The sequence below is a fragment of the Anarhichas minor genome, unplaced genomic scaffold (assembly GCF_050575085.1).
Source record: "Anarhichas minor isolate MPS153535 unplaced genomic scaffold, ASM5057508v1 ptg000025l, whole genome shotgun sequence".
NCBI classification, from domain to species: domain Eukaryota; kingdom Metazoa; phylum Chordata; class Actinopteri; order Perciformes; family Anarhichadidae; genus Anarhichas; species Anarhichas minor.
The window spans coordinates 7,199,751-7,220,089 of NW_027466471.1; the positions used below are offsets into that span (position 1 = coordinate 7,199,751).

Sequence of the window (20,339 nt, forward strand, 5' to 3'; positions counted from 1 at the left end):
AGTACGTCCACTTCTTATATGCAGTCAATGGCTGTATCCCAAGGCTGCTCTGTGTCTCAGTAAACAGACATAACATTCGAGAAATGTTGCACCACACAATACATTCAGTAGTAATGTACTGTAAAATTGAAGGATCATTCTGTAGAAATTTGATGATGAGGGAGGAGGAATTTAAAGGTGTCTTGAGAGCAGATTTAATGTTTCCTTTTTATATTTTATTATGGTATTAAAAGCAAGCCATTATACCTGCAAGGTGCCACTTTGTCTGCATCCACTCAGTGATTTATATATCTATTTTAATGTAAGGGCATCTCATTGACTGATTAGTGAAATCCACATCTAATGGATACAACGGATCTCCATTGAGAGAAGGCGAAAAGATTAGTTTTAATTAATGCTTTGCCAAGCAGTGTGGTATGTTTTTGCTGCTGTCACACACCTCTAATTGACAGATATTTTCAAGAGAAATGTTCTAAGGATCCTTTTTGCTTTTCATGTCCGTAATTGCCTGTTGGCATGCCTGACCTGCCGTGTTGACACCAGACATACCGAGCCACATTTTCACATCTTTTTAATGAGTCGGTGTTACGATGCTGTCTCTAATTGTGCTGTTGGCAAAAGAACAATAGCATTAAAAAAAAACACCCACCCAGCTAGCTAGTCAGTCAGTCAGTCACCAGCCTTCCCATCTCACCCTGCTGTGACCCTGGCTGCGTGAGCGTACAGATTACAGTGTGTGAGAGGCGGACAACCTCGGGCTTGAAGCCAGACACTTGTCATTTTAGCCAAAATTACTTCTATATATCAAATTGAAGCTCTTGATGAAGCCAGTTACCCTGTATCAAAAAGGCATTACTAGAATCACGAACAAAGTTGAATTGGGCAATAAAACCTCAACGTTTAATGGTTTTTTTTAGAGGGAAAGACGAGGCTCTGTCACAGGTAAAATTAAAAGACACTTTGTGTGCATACGATATGAACGTATACAATTTATAAAAGAGATGTAAGAGACATAGAAAAAGAGAAGAGCATGTCATGTCTGTCCTTCAACTTGTCATCCCGTTGAAAAAAACCAGATCATCTCATTACTGATAGCCCATGTTGGTATTGTTTTCCTCCTCCCTAGTTCCTCCAGTCTAATAGAAAAAAGAAAAAAAACACACCTAGCTTTTTTTGGAAATAGAGTTCAAGCCATCTTTGCACCGCTCTGCTGGCACATGTGGATGGGGGCGAGGGAGAAAATAAGCCTGCATGAGAAGTAATCAACGCGGCCCACTAGGATAGTGACAGCGGGTTAAGAGGAGGGGATGGGGAGGGAAAGCTCTGTTTCCATGCCTGAGAAAATGAAAGCAGCTGGGGGTATGCGCTGTGCACTCTATTCAGTCATATATGCTTGTTATCAAGTGAGTATGACAGTGTGTGTGTGTGTGTGTGTGTGTGTGTGAGAGAGAGAAAGATGGGACACAGCAGGAGAGGAATGCAGTCATGGCTGTAAAGTGGGTGTGAAAACAGCCATGTTCACTGACCTCCAAGCTGACCTCCCCACCCCTCCTCCCCTGGTAGTGTCTTATGAGTGTGTGTGTGCGAAAAAAATGCTTAAAAAAAACGTGTGAGTACTTGATGATACTTGCCGGAGTTTTAGTGGTGGTCGTGTGGTTGCAGCGTGTTTGTGTGTGTGTGTGTATACCCCATGTGTGTTGATAGCTGTAAGTGAATGGCCCTGAGTTTACCATAGTCTGTGGGGAAGAGGTCAAGAGGATTATCTTAAAATATTAGCTGCCCTCTCACCCCTTCCTCCCTTCTTCTGTCTTCCCTCTGCTTTTTCTCTCGCCTCCTGTAGACATACAACAGCACCTGTTGCACACACACACACACACACACACACACACACACACACACACACTCAGTAGGCATTTGCGACTAACTGCATCTGATTTTCTTGACTTTACAAAGATACAATATTAATGTAAAATCGGAGGTCTTTTTATTTAAAAACAAATATTTCTAATATTATTTATTGGCTGACAGACACGTTGCAGAGGGGAGGCAAAGAAGAGCATACTAAAAAAAGTCTTCAATTACCTCTTTAGAATAATACCTTTTTAGGTTTTATCCTTATATTTGTATTGCTTTTATTACATACTATTTTAGATTTACATTTCAACTCCCACCACTTTGTGCGTGTATGCTTTTGCACTTTCCTACTGCAACCTCAAACATTTTTTTTCTAGACTGTATCATGCTCTACATGACATATAGGCATCATTTATAATTAAGTTCACCTGCCTTTTCAACAACGTATTTGTCACATCGAATTCCTCACTTTTGAAACACGCAGGTGCGCGCACACACAAATGCAGTTTAAAAAGCGTATTCCACCTAACAGTCCTAAATCTGCAGAAATATAGACTTGATGTTTATTTAACATGCCAGAAGGCCGGGTCACTACACTCTCCCCAGACGTTGCGCACATTGTATCAGTATGCATTCATGTTACAGTTATTCTCGTTAGGGAGTTCCCACCTGAATGTAGGGCCTGCTGTTCATTTTCTTAAGTTTCATAAATGTGAGCACCTGTCTGATTTAAGGCGACGACAGACCCCCCCCCCCCCCCCCGGCGCCCTCGAACTTGGATTTGTCCCCGATTTGAGTAAGCTATCCCGCCCGCTCGCCACTGCGGGGCGTCTGGGCGCTGGAGCGGCGCCTTGAACCCCTTGAGTCTGCTCCCCGCAACAGGCTGCCCTGTCACGTACGTTTTCCCGGAGTCCAAGCATGGCCGTCATCTCTCAGCATTACGCCATCACAAAGAGGTAGGGAGGCACCAGCACTCTCCGCCTCTCTGTCTTCATGAACCTGTGGAATGTGACCTTTTTTTCGCAGCTGGATTTCTCACAATCATAGTTAAATATAAGCATAACATCGCTTTGAAGTAGGAAATATTTGGGGAGAAAAATAATGGACAACAGACTATCGTTGAATCGGTGGAACAGCCCAATTGCAACAAATGCCATGGTTATTTATTATGCCATATATTATAATATTATCTGATAACTTTATATAAATGATCCTGTTTAGATCCAGGCTTCTATCCCGTCATTAGAAAAAAAGCAAATTTAAATTGAGTTCAATTGAACTGAGAGAGAGTAACTGGATTCCATGGTCTTCTGCGCTTCGCTGCGTCCGCTTGCATGTAATTAAATAGCGCTGTGCGCACTTATCGGTCGGATCTGACAGTGGAGTTTCTAAAAAGCGGTCCCTGTCCTGTGCACCTCTTCGCCCCGTCCCCTTCCAGCTCTACCTCTCGGTAATTGAATTAGCTCGGTTTTGGGCTGGGGGAGGGGCTTGGCTTTGTTCGAGTGACGCCCATTCAAATCATTTCAAACCAATGGGACTATCCCCCGCTCCGCCGTAACCAAACCCACTCTCTCAGTCGGCGTCTGGAGCTGCCTGCCTGCCCGTCTTTGCCCTCACCTTCCTTGCGTGTCCCGGCGTCTTAAAAACCCAAAACACAAGAACGAGGAAGAACTACCCGCACATGCGGGAGAACGCGAGATCTTTCTTTTTTCTTCCTTCAGAAAACCTTGCACGTCGCACGATGACTTACATATGAGGACGACACTTTGGGATGCGGACATCAACGAGCGTCTCCGCGGAGAGAAGCGCATGAGAAAACACAACGCTGTCCGTTCTCCCACCGACACCGAGGACTCCTCCCCACCTCGGCCGTGACACCTCTGGCACATAACCGAGAAAGGATAACAGTCTTTTTTCTGTTTTTTTTTTTTTTTTTTAAGGCCGAAGGCGAAAGACCGAGTCTCACGTCACCATTCATTCATCTGCCAGCCGCTGACTGACTGTATGGCTTTAAAAAGTTGCATGGAGAACATGGACATCTGACGTGCGGCACACGGCGTCATTGGACACATTGAGCCTCTCTCTCTCTCTCCCTCCCTCCCTCTCCCTCTCTCTCTCCTTTCTCCATCACACCGTGGACTGACTATAATCCCCCCTGCGCTTTGGCCGTGGAGTAAGAAGAAGTGTTCGGCAGTTGTCATTTGCCCTGACACAGGCTACATCCAGTAGCTCCCTGCATCAGAGGGAACCACCACCACCACCACCACCACCACCAAGACAGTGCCTGTTGTGCTGCGCATTTGTTGTGTGCTGCTCTCGCTGTTTGTGCGCGTTAGGTGGGAGACATATTTTGTCAGAGCTGACATCCTGCGTGACATTAAAAAAGCCTGTGATCCACCCGGACAATCGACCCGCATCAGGGAGACGAGACGTTTTTGTTTGTTTGTGGGCAACTTTAAATCCCCGTCAACCCGAACAAGTGTCCCCCTTCGAATGGTCACGTCCTCGCCTTTTCTCCTGTCGCTCTTTTCTTTCCACGTCGCGCGCATTTTTGTTGTTGTTGTAATTTGTTCAGCATTCACAAACTGCGCCAGCGGCCACGTATGTGAATGAGACGCTCATCACCTGTCCCGGTTGAAGCGCCCAGTGTACAACCCGACTGACTGAAACGACACCGAAGAGGAATACGTGCCGAAGTTTCGCCGTAGTGATGCTGCAAATGGAAATGGTCATCTTCCTCTGCCTGGTGCTGTTGATGTGTGTATTTAGCCAGGAGCCCAGTTCCAAAGTGGTGGCCGACCGCTACGCCGTCTTCTGGAACCGGACCAACGCCAAGTAAGTGGCCTCACACCGGGCGGGTTTATTTCTGCCGCGGAGGGTCGGTGACGCTCCCGTCCCCCTCCCGCGCATCTGCATGAACCACGGGGCTCGCAGGTTTTTTGCTGGACCACATCGGTGTTTATTCACCGCAGTGAGGGCATAATGCCAGTAGCTGTATAGGTACAGGCTGTAACCGAGGAAAGGGACAGGAGCGTAAAAAAAACCCGCCACCGTGTCTTATTTTTCAATGGCTGCTGATTATCAGCGTTAAAACCCCGTGCGTAATAAGGCCCCGGACACAACATTCATCTCGTGGTGTTGCACCCGCTGTCAATACCGTCCGTTTCATTATGAGTTATTCTAGCTGGTTCAGAGCATTATCTTGTGTTGTTTCTCAAGCCATTTATTTACACGACCCCACTGGACCCACGAGCAGCAGTATCTAACTGTAGTCTCAACGAGGCTAAGCGCCTAACAATCACCATGAAAGTCCGTGTAATGTGGCCGTTCGTTGACTCACTTCAGACTTAACTTAAATTGTGGGCCAAACGCGTCAGACCTGTGTGAGGGGGACAGCTTTTGAATGCGGTGCTGTGTTGAGGGTGCTTACTGTGTGGCTTCGTCCCTAACTAGCGATCCTAAATGAAGTCTGTGAGAATATCAGTCAATATAAAAAAAAGCTCCTTCACCCAATTCAGTGCAGTTATCATAATGCAATTTATGGGCACGCAGCGGTCCCAGCACAGCTACATAAAGGAGTGCTTCATGGATATAATAAAGGCACCATGGCTGTGAAATTACAGAAACTGACAAACTCCTCTTTGAGTAAGCTTTTTTTTAAAAACTTTTTCTACCTATTCATCTTTAAAATACTTTTTGAATCACTTTTTCTGTGAGGAAACGTTTCTCTGAGCAAAATTGTATTCGTTGTAGTTCAGAAGCCAACGCAATACAGCTCTTGTTTTGTGCAGCATTATACTTTTGGATTGTTGACATGTGGAGCTTTGTAAAGTACAAAAACAAAACAAAAAAATCCAATGAAATTAGGTAAGGAGGTTTAAAAATAAAATTTGATTTTAGAGATTTGATAAAATGAATAAGAAATAAAGCAAACTAATTCTGGATCATACAACCCAGTGTAGAGTTATTATTTAACAGTGTGAACGTTTTTTGTTATACTCTAAGTGTAGTGTTGGAACCATGGACTTTCCCATGCAAAACTTTTGACAGTGTACAGCTTTCTCATTCTAAAATGAACAAAGTTTCCCCAAATTAAACTTCAAACGGACTTTTTTTCCCCATTTGTTTTGCATATTGGTGAGCAGTCCATACATCCTAAAATAATAATACTCAAACAGTTTATTTAAATATTATTAAATGTTTTAGGAATAAAACGTGAATGCTTTTCACTTTTCCTTCATATTAATAAAAGGACAACAACATTAGACTCAGCACTGTTAATAGTGAAGTGAGGATTTTATGTGCCGTTCACTCAGAGAACCTCAGCAAAGTAGAAATAAAAGTTTCTCAGATACTGTTCTAGTTAAACCACTCTCTGCTCGGACAGACTCGAGTCAGTGTTCAGTGTACATGTTTGTCGAGACAGCGTTTGCCACTAAAAGTCCCTCATGGAGTCAGACTGTACAGCCTTGTCCCCGACTTATTAAGTCTAAACACTGCTGCCTGAGTTTACAGAGATCTTTCGCTCAACTGCCAACGGCACTTAGTATTTGTTGAATAAAATCCACAGCTTAGCCTCCGAGTGCGCACAAAGCCATTAATAGCACAAGCCGAATTTGTTGCACAACTATTTATATTCAGTTTGAAGTTTCGGGCAAAACATGATTTATTGCTTGAAGCAATTAGTGGTCAGGGGTACAAACGGACGGCTGACTGAGAGCCCTCTCCTGAAAGCCGGGACCGGTCCAGCAGGGTGCGCAGATTCTCGGCCTGATATACCGTAGACCGTGACTGTTGTGGTCTTGGTCTTTACTCTGACTTGCCCCGGCTGTTTATTTATGGACCGCTTTTCCTCAATAGACGCAAACACAATTTGGAAGTTGAATCTAGATCCCTGCTGTTGATAGACTTTCCTTAGACTGTATTTTTTAATTTTATTTTTTCGACAGAAAAGTTTTTACTTGACCCGCCGCTCGGTTAAGTTGATATCTTCCAGATGTGCTGACAAGTTTTCTCAGTTCTAGTGAAGGAAAAAAAAAAAAAAGACAGGAAATTTAAGTAAATCTGTTAATCTCAGATCTGACACACTCACTGAGAGAGGGGAGAAAACAAGAACTCTGTGATCCACTTGGCTGCATGCTTGTTGTGTCTTTTGCTCTCTTTTGCGTCCGTAGTCACATCTGAGAAATAGATAGCTTCCTGAGCCTGACTCGCCCAAGGAAAAGAAAACAGGTCTTCACAGAGGCTGTAATGCTGCGAAACACCAGTCACTCCGTTCTACTTACTCTAAATAGAGTTAGTCTGACGCTCACCCCTCTGGCTCGAGGCAGGAAGCCAGAAAGGTAACACGACGGCAGGGAGGACACGGGAGAGATAGCAAACTTGTCTCATTGATGACTCGGATGATAAATATTGAGTCCCTTTCTCCGTGCATTAGGCGACTGTAGGAAGCTGTTGTGGCACTGCAACATAAATTGGCTCCACAGTCACACCGAAATATCGGCTGCTCCAAGAATTCACCGTGTGAATGCCCCACGCACGTAATGAAACAGGCACATTTGAGCCAACGTTACACGTTACTTTATGATGGAAACACATCCAAATCGATAATGTAATTTGTAATAATGATGTTAGCAGGTAACTTCAAAGATGTTTGACTTTCTCTTTACATTCTTTCTTGTCGGTGTCTGAACACAGCTCCTTTCACTACGTCCAAAGAAAAAAGCCTTTTTGTTGCCATTCATTTTCTCGCACCGTTACGAAACTGCAGCTTCCGCTGACTTGAAAATTGCCCGATAGCGAGATGATCCATCACACGAAAGCTGCAGTTTGAGTTTGGTTTTGTCACAATGTCTGTTTTGCTCTGAAATCATTGTGCCCAAGTTGGACGTTTCACATCAGCGTGTGCAATACGTTGTGCGCTCCGCTCACTTGATCACCTGAAATGCTCAGAGAGAAATGGAAACTCATTCATGGAAATGGCAGCGAAAAGCAGTTTTACTTGCAAACTTTGTCACACCCGTTTCCTACAATTCGTTTTGAATTTTTGTATTGCAGAAATGATTGGGGAAAGTCTGAACTGTAGACAAAAATAAGTGAAAGGGCTACTTCTGCTGTGGTTTCGAATCAATGGTAGACAAAACATACTGGTGCAGCTGAGACTAGCGGTGGGGTTGAATGTGGAATCTCAGATAACAACTTTTTGTGTCTGAAACGGAACCTTCAGTCTGCTAAATGTTTTCTGCAGGTTAGAAGTTCCTCTATTTGGTTTTCCAGCGGTCAGAAGTAAAAGCAATCGGTAGTTTAGTGTTCATTGGTTTAGTGTGTCGTAGTTTGCGTTGGCGGTGCCACGGCTCTGTCTGTTGTGTGTTTGTGTTGTTGGGGCGATAGGGGTTGATTTTCCATGGTGTCTTGTTGGCTTCAGTCCACTGTTGTGTATCAACTCCAGCATGAACCTGTTTTATTCTAAACCCCTTTACCTCCTCTGTTTGTTCGGACGTCTCTCTCTTTAACATACCTTCTCAGCATTTAGCCCATCAGAAAAAGTTACTTCGAGGGACAGTTTTAGAGGAGTGCAGGAAATCTTGAAGTTGTATTCGTCCTTCCTTCAGCTTGAGATAAATACAGGGACATTTCCCTCCAGTTCCTGCCCTCTGACTGTCTTTGCTTGTGAGTATTTATTCTAATGAGGGGACAGCCAGTGGCTCTAATGGTGTCTCAGCCGTAATGCCGAAGAGACGGCCCTTCCCTTCCTTTCTCCCCCCCTATGCCCTTTCTTCTTCCCCATATTCCTCCTCGCCTTTCTCCCGTGCTGCCTCTCGGCTACTCGGCCTTCTCCCCGTCTCTTTCTCCCTCCCTTCCTTTCTTCCTCCCTCTCTCTGTCTGTCTCTCCTTTGCCGGGGCACAGAAAATGAATGAATACAATTAGATATTTCGGGAGTCCCTCCGCGGTTCATGGTGGAGAAAGACGCGCAGAGGTCAGCCACACTCTGAGAGGAGCTCAGGGAGAGGTCACACACATATGGCGAGGAATAACGAAGCGGAAAGTTGGCCTGTGAATGACAAAGTAGTAACTACAACTCTCTCCTTGAAGTGGAGAGTGTCATTAACATTAGCAGTTTGATGCACTCGTGGTCATGCAAATTGCTCAAGGTGATTTAGTATTTTGCTGCTTAATTTGTAGCTCAACAAGCGGCCCGGAAAGTATTTTTCTAGCCTTGTGTCTGTGTGTGTAGTATTTATTCCATTCTTCTGTAACTGGAGGCCCGCGCACAGCAGTAATGTCTGGCTTATCTTTGTCTCTGCATGTTTTTGTGTTTTAGTGTGTGTGTGTGTGTGTGTGTGTGAATGCAACGTACCAAATGAGCCATGAGGTCATGTAGGGCTTGTTTCCTCTCCTTCAGACTCATAGATACCAGAATAAATACATCTTTCTCCCTTGGACTTCTCAGTACCTGTCACAGACCAGTGGGACATGAATAAGCGTCTTGTCAATCTGGGCTTGTGTGTGTGTGTGTGTGTGTGTGTGTGTGTGCAAACGCTGACTGTACGCTAACAAAGGCACGTACGCATGGAGGTGGAATGTTATTCCATACACCCTTCTGTCGCTAACAGATCTATTGCAATGTTCACTTTTTATTTATAATTCAAACTGGGTTTTTTAAAATCAAGTTGACATTGCCTTTGATTGCCAAACGTGGATAGTTTTTGACCTCATGCTAGTTTTCCCTGTCGCCCCCTTTTTGTTTTTACAGCGACTCGCTCGGAGCTGTGTTTTACTCTCTCCTCTCCTCCGCCCCGGCTCTCGGCCTCTCCCTCCGTCTCTCCGTCTGAGGGCTGATTAGTTTGCGTTAATGACCCCTTGCTCTGTCATTCTGTTACGCCTGTGGCATTGGCAAGCACAAGCACCGGCCGGGCTGCGGGGACAGCGGGTGTAAGGGGGACGCGACGAGAGCGAGGCAGAGGATGTAGAAACAAACAAACAAAACACAAGACCTAACGGGGAAAAACCAGCAAACTGTAATGATGGTGTTGTGTGATGTAATACTTCTATTAGGTTTAAATGGCACTCTGTGTTTTCTCACCAGGCCTGTAAATGCACTTTCCATTTAAATTAGTTTTCTGTTTTTTTCCCCTCTCTATTAACTAGAGAATGAGCCCAGCAGGCAGTAGTCAATGCTTAGTCAATGTGCTTGGCAGAGCAGCTGTTCGTCAGCGCGCGGTGGACGAGGGGGAGGACTGCTGGCCGTGACCCTTGTGGAGGTGCTATGCGGCGGACAGAAGCAGCCCTGTCGCCGGGGGTGCCTGGTGGTCAGGCTGTTGTCTTGGATATGCTAATTCTAAGTAATGGCAGCCTGCAACTGGATAGAAAAAAAACCACATTTGTTTTTGTATATTTATATAAATAATTTTATATATTTTAGATAGGATTATTATTTATATTAATAATTGATATATTTATTTAAGTAAAAACATTTTGTCCTCAATAGTGGTAGGTTATTAGTTTGTTTTTGTAAATAAATGAATACTGTAAAAAATGGTATGTTTTTAAATTATGCCTTTCACATACTTTTGAACAACTGATATATTTTTTGACCTTCATTTTGGTGATTTATTCATCTGAACACAGCCTCAGAAAACCTGTGTTTGTTAATGATGAGATAAATATTTCTCCTGGCCTGGCCAAGGTTAGCGGTGTTGAATTGGTGCTAAGAGCCTCAGAAATACCAGCGCCACGATAAATGTTTGTTTATCCACCTAATTATTATACTGGCAGAAATGGACAGTGTTGCATTGGCAGCTTCACTCCAGTTGCACATGTTTCCCTCCCTTGCCTGGGGAACCAGATTTTAATGTCCAGGTTTTTGTTTTCAGAGTAATCGCTCCAAGGTCAGCTGGAGTGCTGAAACACTGCTATCAGCTGAGCGATCTGTCTTTTAGCCCTCATTCAACCCGTGGCTTTCAGAAGCAAGGCTGCGTAGAGCTCTACTTGGAAACAATAAAGTATTAACCAGCCTGTTCAGCAAAACTTGATGGAAATAATGTGTTTTTTTCCAATTTTTGCTCGTTGCTTGCCGCTAGATGCCTGTGTTTGTTTATTTGGGGGCAAATTTTTCTCTCTATCCCTGCTCTCACCGTCTCAGTTTCACTCAAAATGTCAAAGTTGTGGGAAGTCCCTCCCCCCCCCCCCCCCCCCGACTGTTTCTTTATTTTTCCTAAAGTTAGTTTGTGCCACCCCAGAGCAGCTGTGGGTACAGAATCTGGCTGTCCAAACTTGTTTTTCTTTTTACCGAGAACACCTGAGTAGAATTGTGGTTGATGTGAACAGAGTAGACAGAGAAAGAGAATTAACTATTTCTCTGTGAGATTTATTCGACTCCCATATTTGAAAGGCTTGTATTTCATGCTAAGACCTCACAGATAATGATTAACAGGGAATACAGGCCCGCTGCAGGTCCGTTAAGGGTCGAAACGCCACCCCATGAATCTCCCTATTGTGTATGATAAGTCCTCGTTCATGGCTGAAAATGGCGCCACCATATCCTTCTTCAGCTCCTCTGTAAGATGGAGGCTCAGAGGCAGCTGTTACTGTAGTAACGCTTGGTTGATCTATCACCCCCGACCAGAAAGGGGCGCTACTGAGGGAGGTCTGATACCCTCTTGTGCCCTCTGAGCATTTCAAATGTACAGTTTGGGAGTGAAAGCGACATGCGTTTGCTTGATTTGAACCAGCTCTTTCTGCTTTTGTTGATTTGCAGAAATCTCATCATTAAACTCATTTAGTGTCAACGTCATATTATATTTACAGGAACTATACACCAGCGTGTAAAGTCCAAAAAACGACGGATGGGTTTCAAAAAATATTTTTTTCACCGTGGAAAATGTGACGGGAACGATTGAGACTGCTCGGTTTTTTTTGCCAGACACATTTTCCACAGATAATTCCTTTCATGGTAGGCTGGCTTCGGACCTTACACTGCCGTTTTCCTTATTTAACTTGGGGGGGCTGCGGGGGAGTGACTGGATGTTTTTCTAGCTGGGCAGCAGTGTGGAGAATAGATCCCAGAAGAGAACACATCTCTAGGTTGTGAATAAAGACCTAATTGACGGGTTGTAGCCAGTTGTAAATGACTCATGAGGTAATTCGTCTTCACTGACGTCTCAACACACAGAGGGAGTGTACAGTTGTGTGGTCTGCTTTCCCTTTGGAATTGAGAATCTACTTGGGTTATTTCCAAACGTTTACATCCAAAAATCTAATTCTCAGAAGTCATAAAGTGCTGCTTTTAAAAAGCCAGAGATGATGTTATCCCCTCCTCACCTGTGTGGCGTGTATCCATGGATGGGCTTCTGGATTTTCCTTTGGCGTTTTTTTTTGTTGCTTGCATTGGCAACGTCATGAAAAGGTGAAAGCACTAATTGACTCCCTGGCCTTTTTTTAATATGAACACCTCCTTTGTGAAGAGCTGCTTTCGCAACGTTTAGTCTACCGTTGTGGCCAGACAGACATGCCAATAATAAGCTAGCTGCATTAGCAATTGACAGTAGAGAAAAATGCTAGCAGCCAATGCCCCCCCCCCCCCCCCCCCACCACTAGGCCGTGAGACTGAAAGGCAGCCATTGTTCTGCTCTCTCTGTCCACTCCACACAGCCCGGGCTGAAAGTAATGCATGTGCTTTAAATGGAGAGAGAGTAGACAGAAAGAGGGAGAAAAAGAAAAAGAAAAAGGGAGGGCAAAGGAGAGGAGCGAGGGTGAATGGCGTGAACAGCTCGGGGAAAAAGGGTGAGTACAGCACAGCTGAAGTTGCAGTGCGCTTTTGGACAGAAGAAAAAAAACGGGAGGAGAGGAGGAGTGTAACGCGAGCGCCAGACACGAGGGGAGAGCCGTGTAGCGGCCGGGAGTGACACACTGTGTGGAAAGGAAGAGGTGGCAGTTTCCCTCATTTCCAACTAGCCTTATCCATCCCCTCTCATCTGCCTCCCCTGCCTGTCTGTCCTTGCCAAGGTTTAAAGATGCATGCAGCTCGCTGGCTGTCTCTCTGTCTCCCCGGTGGTGACCGGGGTTGGTTGGTTGGTGGTGGTTCTCCAAGGGACAGACTCCGGGTCTTCACCCTGAGGAGGTGTCCTCTTTGCGTAACGGATTTAGTGACACTGGGGCTATTTTCTACAGAGACAGGATTAAGCCCGCTCAGGTTTAGACCCCTGCTTTTGTTTCCCCCTGACACTGAAGAACCCCCCCCACACACACACACACCCACACCCACACCCACACCCACACCCACACCCACAGGCCTGTGTTTTCTTGGGGGTTGGTTGCTGTGACGCAAAGTTGCATCTTGGTCTTAACTACTATGACACGTTGCCCACTGTGCCCTTGAAAGTGAATTTCCCACTGAAGTGCGTGTATCGCAGTCGGAATGCCATAGTGTGCGTACTGTGGCGGCTTAATGGTGGGTTCCGTTCCAAAATGCTATACATCTGCTGAGACAAATTGGCGCAATAAGAATGAGCTGTCTCTGTCCCCAGCAGTCGATCTACTCACCAAGCGAAGGTCATAAAACGATGCGTTCCTTTCGTTGTGATGAATCATGTGTATAATTACGCATGATTGTAATTCAAATGGTGGATATCTCATTTTGTAACCAATCTCTTGGTGTTTGTCTTTGACTCTCTCTCGCTCTCACTCAATCTTACAAGGCTGGGGGTTTGACCGAAAATAAAATGCAAGATAAAGTTTAGTGTATCGCGTTATATATTATAAGTCTCATGTCAAAATTTTTAAATCAGCTTAACTCAACTTCAACGGCTAATACTTTTGGCATGAAAAGCTCCGTTTCAGATCCACTTTCCTGGATCCAAGCCTTTAATTAGGCAACACCTGCTCGTCTGATCTGAGCTCTAAGAAGATCGTGGAATCAAGCAGATAATGAATCATGTTTAAAAATGTATAACACAGAACTGAGTCTGACGTCTTCGGACGAATCAGGGTTTGATGTCAAGACGGGCGAGTGTGTGCTTACACCGGGGCGTGTCCGTGTGTCCGCTGGCGACGACGTGCACGTCTGCGTAGTTATTCAGTCACTATAGTAAATGTGTATGTGCGTGCGTGGTTGTCCTGAGCCGACCTCTGCGCGGAGGCCCGCTTTAATGAAGCAGCAGAAACACAAACCCGTTACTATAGCAGAGCACAGCACTATTCTTGACCCAATTCTCTGAGCCTGCTCCTCTGAGAGCCGCTTGGTAGTTTTCCCATTTCGAGAAGTTGCATTGTGTGCGTCTGCGCGGCAGCCTTTGTTTACGTGCGGTGGTTGGTATTCCTGTGTGAAGCTCTACCGAGTGTGTATTTTTTCCCCTGAAGGGGAAAACGATTGATCCCCGGAATGTGTGATAAATCCCATCTTCACCCTCTCCTCTCATGTGAGCCCAGCTTTGACTGGTCTGGCTTACTCCAAACATTATCCCACAAAACCAAATATGACACCCTAAAGAACATAGACCTACAGACACACACACACACACACACACACACACACTGGTTAGAAAAAGCAGTTCATTATTTCTTAAGTGAGGTTCAAGTTGCAGAAGATGTGGTATTTATTCTGCTTATTTATTTTCTTCCTCTAAATCAGCGAGCAGCGAGCCTCGGAGTGCAGCAGCCTTTGAACCGCGGCCTATCCCATGACTGCAGCCCTGGGTATTAACCCAGAGCCACTGAGAGGCTTAAAAAGCCATCAGCTCATTGTCCGGAGACACAAAAACCCCCTTCCTCTAAACCCCCCCCCCCCCCCATCCCTCTCTTCCCTTCTCCTCCTTCCCTCCTTTCTTAAGAATGCCTTGAGCTGGCCTCTGCTGGCATTCATATTAATCAGTTTTAAGGGTCTAATGAGATAAGTGAGACTTAAGGGGAGTCCCCAAAGTGGCCTAAGCCCTCCGGATAAACAGAGGTGATGAGCGCTGCCTATGGCTACATCCTGAGCGGTGTTTTTTTTCCCCTTCTTCCTCAGCATAGTCATGCATACAAAAGGTTTTAATGTCCTTAATCTCACTGTTGTGCTTTGAAAACCAAAACATCACTTAACTAGATTTATTGAGAGGAAATCATCACCTCTCCCTGTGAATGGCGAAGTGCTGATGAAATGCTTTCATGTTTTTTGGGGTTCTTTCTGGGCTGGTGGACGGTTTGAGAAGCTGGTGCATCTGAGAGTTTGACCAACATCATTTTTTTTTCTCTCTCTCGCTCCTTTGTCCTAACCTCCCCCCTCTCTTCCTCGCCCCGCCAAGTAACCCCTGAATATAGGCCAGTCGGTTTCCTCCCGCTCTTTTGCTCTTGGTGCCATTTTGCCCTCTCTTTCTCCCTCCCATCCTCCCACCCTTCCTCTCTTCTGTCTCTGGGATTACCAGATCTTTAACTGTACTGTCCATGTGTTTTGGCTCTGGTGGTCCTGCTGAGGTGACCCAGCATGCCCACTGTCAGCATTCGGTTCAATGTTGTGGCTGCAGCACTTGACTGACAGTTGCCTGCACTCTCTATCTCTATTCCCCCTGTTTCTCTGCCATTGTTTTCTTCTTTTAATCGTTTTTTAAAAACATGTGCCAGTCTAATTACCTCCCCGTTTGTTCTTAAGCTCTCACCTTGAAGATAGGGAGACAAAAGCCTGTGTCTGTGTGTGTGTGTGTAACAAACCCCCCAAAAATGTAATGAGGCACCAGTCAGACAAAGGTAGGTAGATATGGCAGCAATAGTTGAATAATTTTTTGATTTGAAATGTAAAAAAAAACATTGATTAAAGCTACTTAGCGAGGATAACCTCCATAGGCAAATTAAATAATCTCTAATCTCTAATAATCTGCCAATAATTCAAAAGATGCAGATCTAAGGGGTCAGTTAAGACATTTTAGAAATACACTGGAAAAGTTAATGTGATTGATAAAATGTACATTTTTCTACGTTTGTTTTTACATGCCTGCTTCAGAGTAAACATCAAAATGATACTTTTCCCACACATGTGGGCTCTGTTCTAACAGAGGGTCTGGTTTAACTATATCAGTAGAACTACTGGAGTAGCTGTGAGGCGGGACAAGTCCTCAGGGAGTTCAGTTTCACCTGCTGTTCTGTTCCTCAGGGCCGCAGGACTCCACGACCGGAGACATTCCAGCCAGGATTAGAGCGTGCATGGCAAACGGAAGCACAAATAGGAAAAAAAAAAAGGGCGTGAAGGGTCTTTTCTTTTCTCTCTCCAGAAATGACATCGCGTTTTGGCCGGGCTGTTATAAGTCATTTTTACAACATTTTTTGATAAATTCTATATCGTAATTTGTGGTTCCTGCAAGCACTTTACCATTGAAGCACAATTTCAGAAAGTTGGATCGTTAATATTGAAAGACTTAAAACACAACGTTCCTGCTCTGGTGCATGGAAACAATAATGGCCCCATGTGAAATACATTCACTCAGCAGGACAGATGCCTAGTTGAGCTCTGATTTTTTTAGATCTTGGCTCATTGTTACCAACAAAAAATGAACATATTGATCACAATATGTAGCAGCTGCTGTTATCAAATAATTACTATTGTTGTATCAAATTTTACTTAAAATAAATATATGTCGTGGTCGACAAAATAACGTTTTACATTAAAATGCAATCCAATACATTTTTATATTTCATTACATTTAAACATTTTTTTTTAAATTTCTTTTTAATTTGAAAATGTTCTCCCTAATTTCAGGTGTAGGTTTTCTTCAAGTAGATTTTCATTAAAGGGGTTCTGGTGTTTTTTGAGCTGTAAACTAAATGAAATGACTGCACTGTGATGAAAAACATTAATGCTGGTAATGCTGGTAATATTCATGTTCAAGACTTTTCTCACTAAATTTATAAAAATCTCATTTTTCATGGGTTGAAAATTGCTCAGTTCGCAATCTTTTTGTATTTTATTGAATTATTGAACCTTCTCAGAGTCCCATTGAGAGTTAAAATGTGTTTTCTAAGGGAGTCCTGGCTGCTGTTTTAAATCAGCCCTGGACCTCTCAAAGCCAATGCTGAGATAGATTTGACTGGTTCAAACTTTTCTACGAAATGAAATTTATATACCAAAGAATGTTAACACGCTCTAATCAGAGGGGGAAATCCAGGCACTCACCCCCTCCTTAGCCCCTTTGCCCACTTTTTTTTGTTGCATTTTTCTAAATTATGCAGGGAGTAGAGTTAGGCTCCAACCTGAGGGTAAACATTCCCGATACATTTTTCCCCCCAATCAATTTGAATGGATTTGAGAGTTTCCACAATTATGGTTTAGCTTTAGAAAACTCCATTTTTCCTTCTGTTTATTATACCTTCCATGGAAAAGCCTGACAATTTACAGATGTTTCGCTTGTATTACTTTTCATTGGGTACAGAGTTGAAGTAGATTATTAGCCTGTGGGAAAAGGGATGCATCGTATTTCTCGCGTTGGATTAGAGTGCGTGCCTGGCTGTGGGTGGAGTGATGAAATATTCATTACTGTTTGTGATCTCTAAGAAGAGTAGCACTTGCAAACCTCTGCACGCAAATTCATGAAAAATAAAGTCAAGGTAGACAATGTTTTGAATGTGATGGAAGGTTGTCTGCTTGTCTGGCCCGTATGAACCCAACCCAAAGCATCCAGGGTGGCTGGTTCAACAGTTCCACCATGGGAGTTTGTCTGCTTTGTCTGCACTCAGAATTGATTCAGTCTTTTGTTTAGAACTTTTTTTTTAGTTCTTTGATGAATTTGGGCCTGCATTCCCACTTTTCTTGTTAACAGATTGACAGATGTCAGTCGGCACGTCTGTGACAGTGTCGGCCTTGTCAATGTGAGTGACATTTGGTTCACGGCTGCTTTAATAATGCAGCGCAGCCACACTTTTCATGTCCTCTCCAGCTCTCCACCTGCTCCCCTCTCTGGGAATGTAGAGAGCCGTCCTCACATTAAGACCAGGTCAGATTGCGTCTGCCGTCGTACATTAGCGGCAAAGCCTTTCCTGCCTGTATCACTGGTAAGAGGAACATGGCACGAAGATGGCTGAATTATTCACACTCATAATCGGCCTTTATGTCCTGCTGCCGAGCCTGGCCCCACTGTTATTCTAGTGCATAATTGATGGTGCTCAGGAGTGGAAAAGTTAGAATAGCAGAAGTAATGCAAAGCGAAAGTGTAGTCAGGCAACACGGGGGAGGGAAGAGAGGGATTGGTGGGGTGGTGAGGGGGTTTAGAGGGATGGAGGTGGGCCCCTACAGGAGTTTTTACACCGAGCTTGTGTTAGCCTTTACGGGGCTTAAGTCCAGCTAGCGTGAGGATCGCGTGTGTAGGCCAGCCAGACTAGTCTAGGGGCGAGGGGGATAAGAGGGGGGGATGAAAGGAGGTGGGAAGGAGAGGAGATGGGGATCCAGAGTAACAAGGCCTGACGCTGAGCCGGCCCAGAATGTGGTCTGTTTCTCCCCCAAAGTTACTCCGAGGCTCCACTGTGGGCAAATATGCTTTTGAAATGGATGTGAATTTGATTTTTGAATGGAAAAAAAATTAGTTTTTTTCTTTTGAATGACTGGGGAGGAGTAATCACAACTGGTATCTGCACGGTAGATTTGTACTACCGGGTTTGGTTTTCCTTTGGACCTTATCCAGCGCGTTTTCTTTTCACTGCCTGCTTGCTCAGGCAGGTAAGAGAGGCATGGAAATCACATTACAACCACGCGATACAATGATCGATAAACGGCAGCCTCCGGAGGAGAGCGGCGGTTGGCTCCGTTCCAATAGCAAAGAGAGGCCGTCTATTGGGAAATTGAGTGAACCAACCTTTTGAATATGCTTCAACACTACAATACTCCACTCTTGGAAATAGAAAAAAAAAGGTTTTCTGTTGCACATTTCATTTAAAGTAACCTGCCATATTGTCATCTTCGCCTAATTCCTCAAATGTTTCATTCCTACATTATTTTCTTGGTTTTTATATGCTTTGATATTTCTGCCTCCTCACGCCTCCCATCCAGCCCTTTATTTTGTGAGCTCCCTCCCTTGAACGCAACACCCCTCCGTGGACGTTTGAATGTCTCAGGTGAAGGTGCTAACACAGCCCCCAGGTGTAGTCTATTTAACACCTCTCTGACCCTTAACAAAGCCGTACTAACTGCTGCCTAGCTCTGCCTTTTGTGCTCCATAACAAAGCCCTTTAGCTTTCTAATAACACCACAGCACAGGCAGTGTCAAGAGAAACCTGAGATAAGGTCCACATCAGAGAGTTGGTGGGAAACTATTTAATCCGCTTCTCGAAACCAAACCAACACACAACAGGCAGGGATCATGTTTGGCAAAGTGGCCTGCTTTGATGGAGGGATCGGGTGGTGCGAGTAGGTGGAACGGGGACGACGGAAAATAGAAAGGCGGCTGAATGCCGGTAGTCTTTTGACGGAGCTGTGAAAGAGAACATCTGGAGAATAATACAGGGAGTTGTACACAGTGTGTGTGTGCTAATGCTCCCTCAGACACACGCGCACACATACACACAAATAGTATCGCAGCAGTATTACATGCTATTCTTTGATTCTGCTGATTTCCTCCTCTAATCACAATAAAAGTGAATTATTTGCCCAATTACTTCAGTTTTTACATGTATGCAAATATAATGACCACGCCTGGTCACAAATAAATGAATAAATAGCGGTCCGTTAGTTTTCTCTGAAATTGAAAGAGGTATATCTTCTTCGCTCTCTGGGATTTTTATTTTGTTTTCTAAATCAAGGACTTGAGCAGCAGTGCCAAACACGGCGTTATCATTGAAACAAAAGCTCCACATCCAAGCTATATATATATATATTTTTTTTTTTGTCAACATCTCTTTTGCAATATATTAGAAAGTATCTTTCACCAGAGTCGCTGCAATGTGGCCATAAAACCGTCGAGTGGAAACATTAGTAGCGATATGTCTCAGAAACTCATAAAACCAATTTACGAGCGCACTTAAGGCCCATACACCTACTGGAGCCGTTCTATAAAGATGCAGACAGAGATTGCACCAAACTCTCCCCAATTACCCGCATTTAAAAGTAATAAATGTGGATCGATAAGTGATAGAGGGCCTGTTAATCGTGGACTTACCCAGTTCTTTCCAATTGAAACTCTCCTTTTCAAACTAAAATTGCAGCATTTACAAGCTTACCATTGATTTGTTTTATTGTTTTCTTCCTACAGGCTACATGCTGCATTGAGCTGTTTTTGCACTAGTCCTCTGAAATTAACGTTTTTATCTTTGATAGTACTTACATTCTTAAGAGACTCGCCTTTATCTTATTAAAAGAGAAATTGGAACAGCCAGAATGCTGTTCCAATTCCAAGGCGCCCCTTTGTGAAATAGATTCCTGGTCATCCGGCACATGTGAATGTGGCCAGTTGGTGTCATTGAGCTTATTCATCTACAGCTCTGCTCGCCTTGCCAGGGCTTCGACGCTATTGGCGCTAGCAGGTACGGATAA

General features: G+C 44.3%; 1 protein-coding gene across 1 annotated transcript in view; it reads left to right on the plus strand.

Moving 5' to 3' along the window:
- Positions 1-4,564: 4,564 nt before the first annotated feature.
- efna5b (ephrin-A5b) overlaps positions 4,565-20,339 on the plus strand; it is an 87,254-nt gene continuing 71,479 nt past the window's right edge. Inside the window, exon 1 of the mRNA XM_076099607.1 lies at positions 4,565-4,689. Coding sequence (XP_075955722.1) covers positions 4,565-4,689 — 125 coding nt within the window. The remainder of the gene's footprint in view (positions 4,690-20,339) is intronic.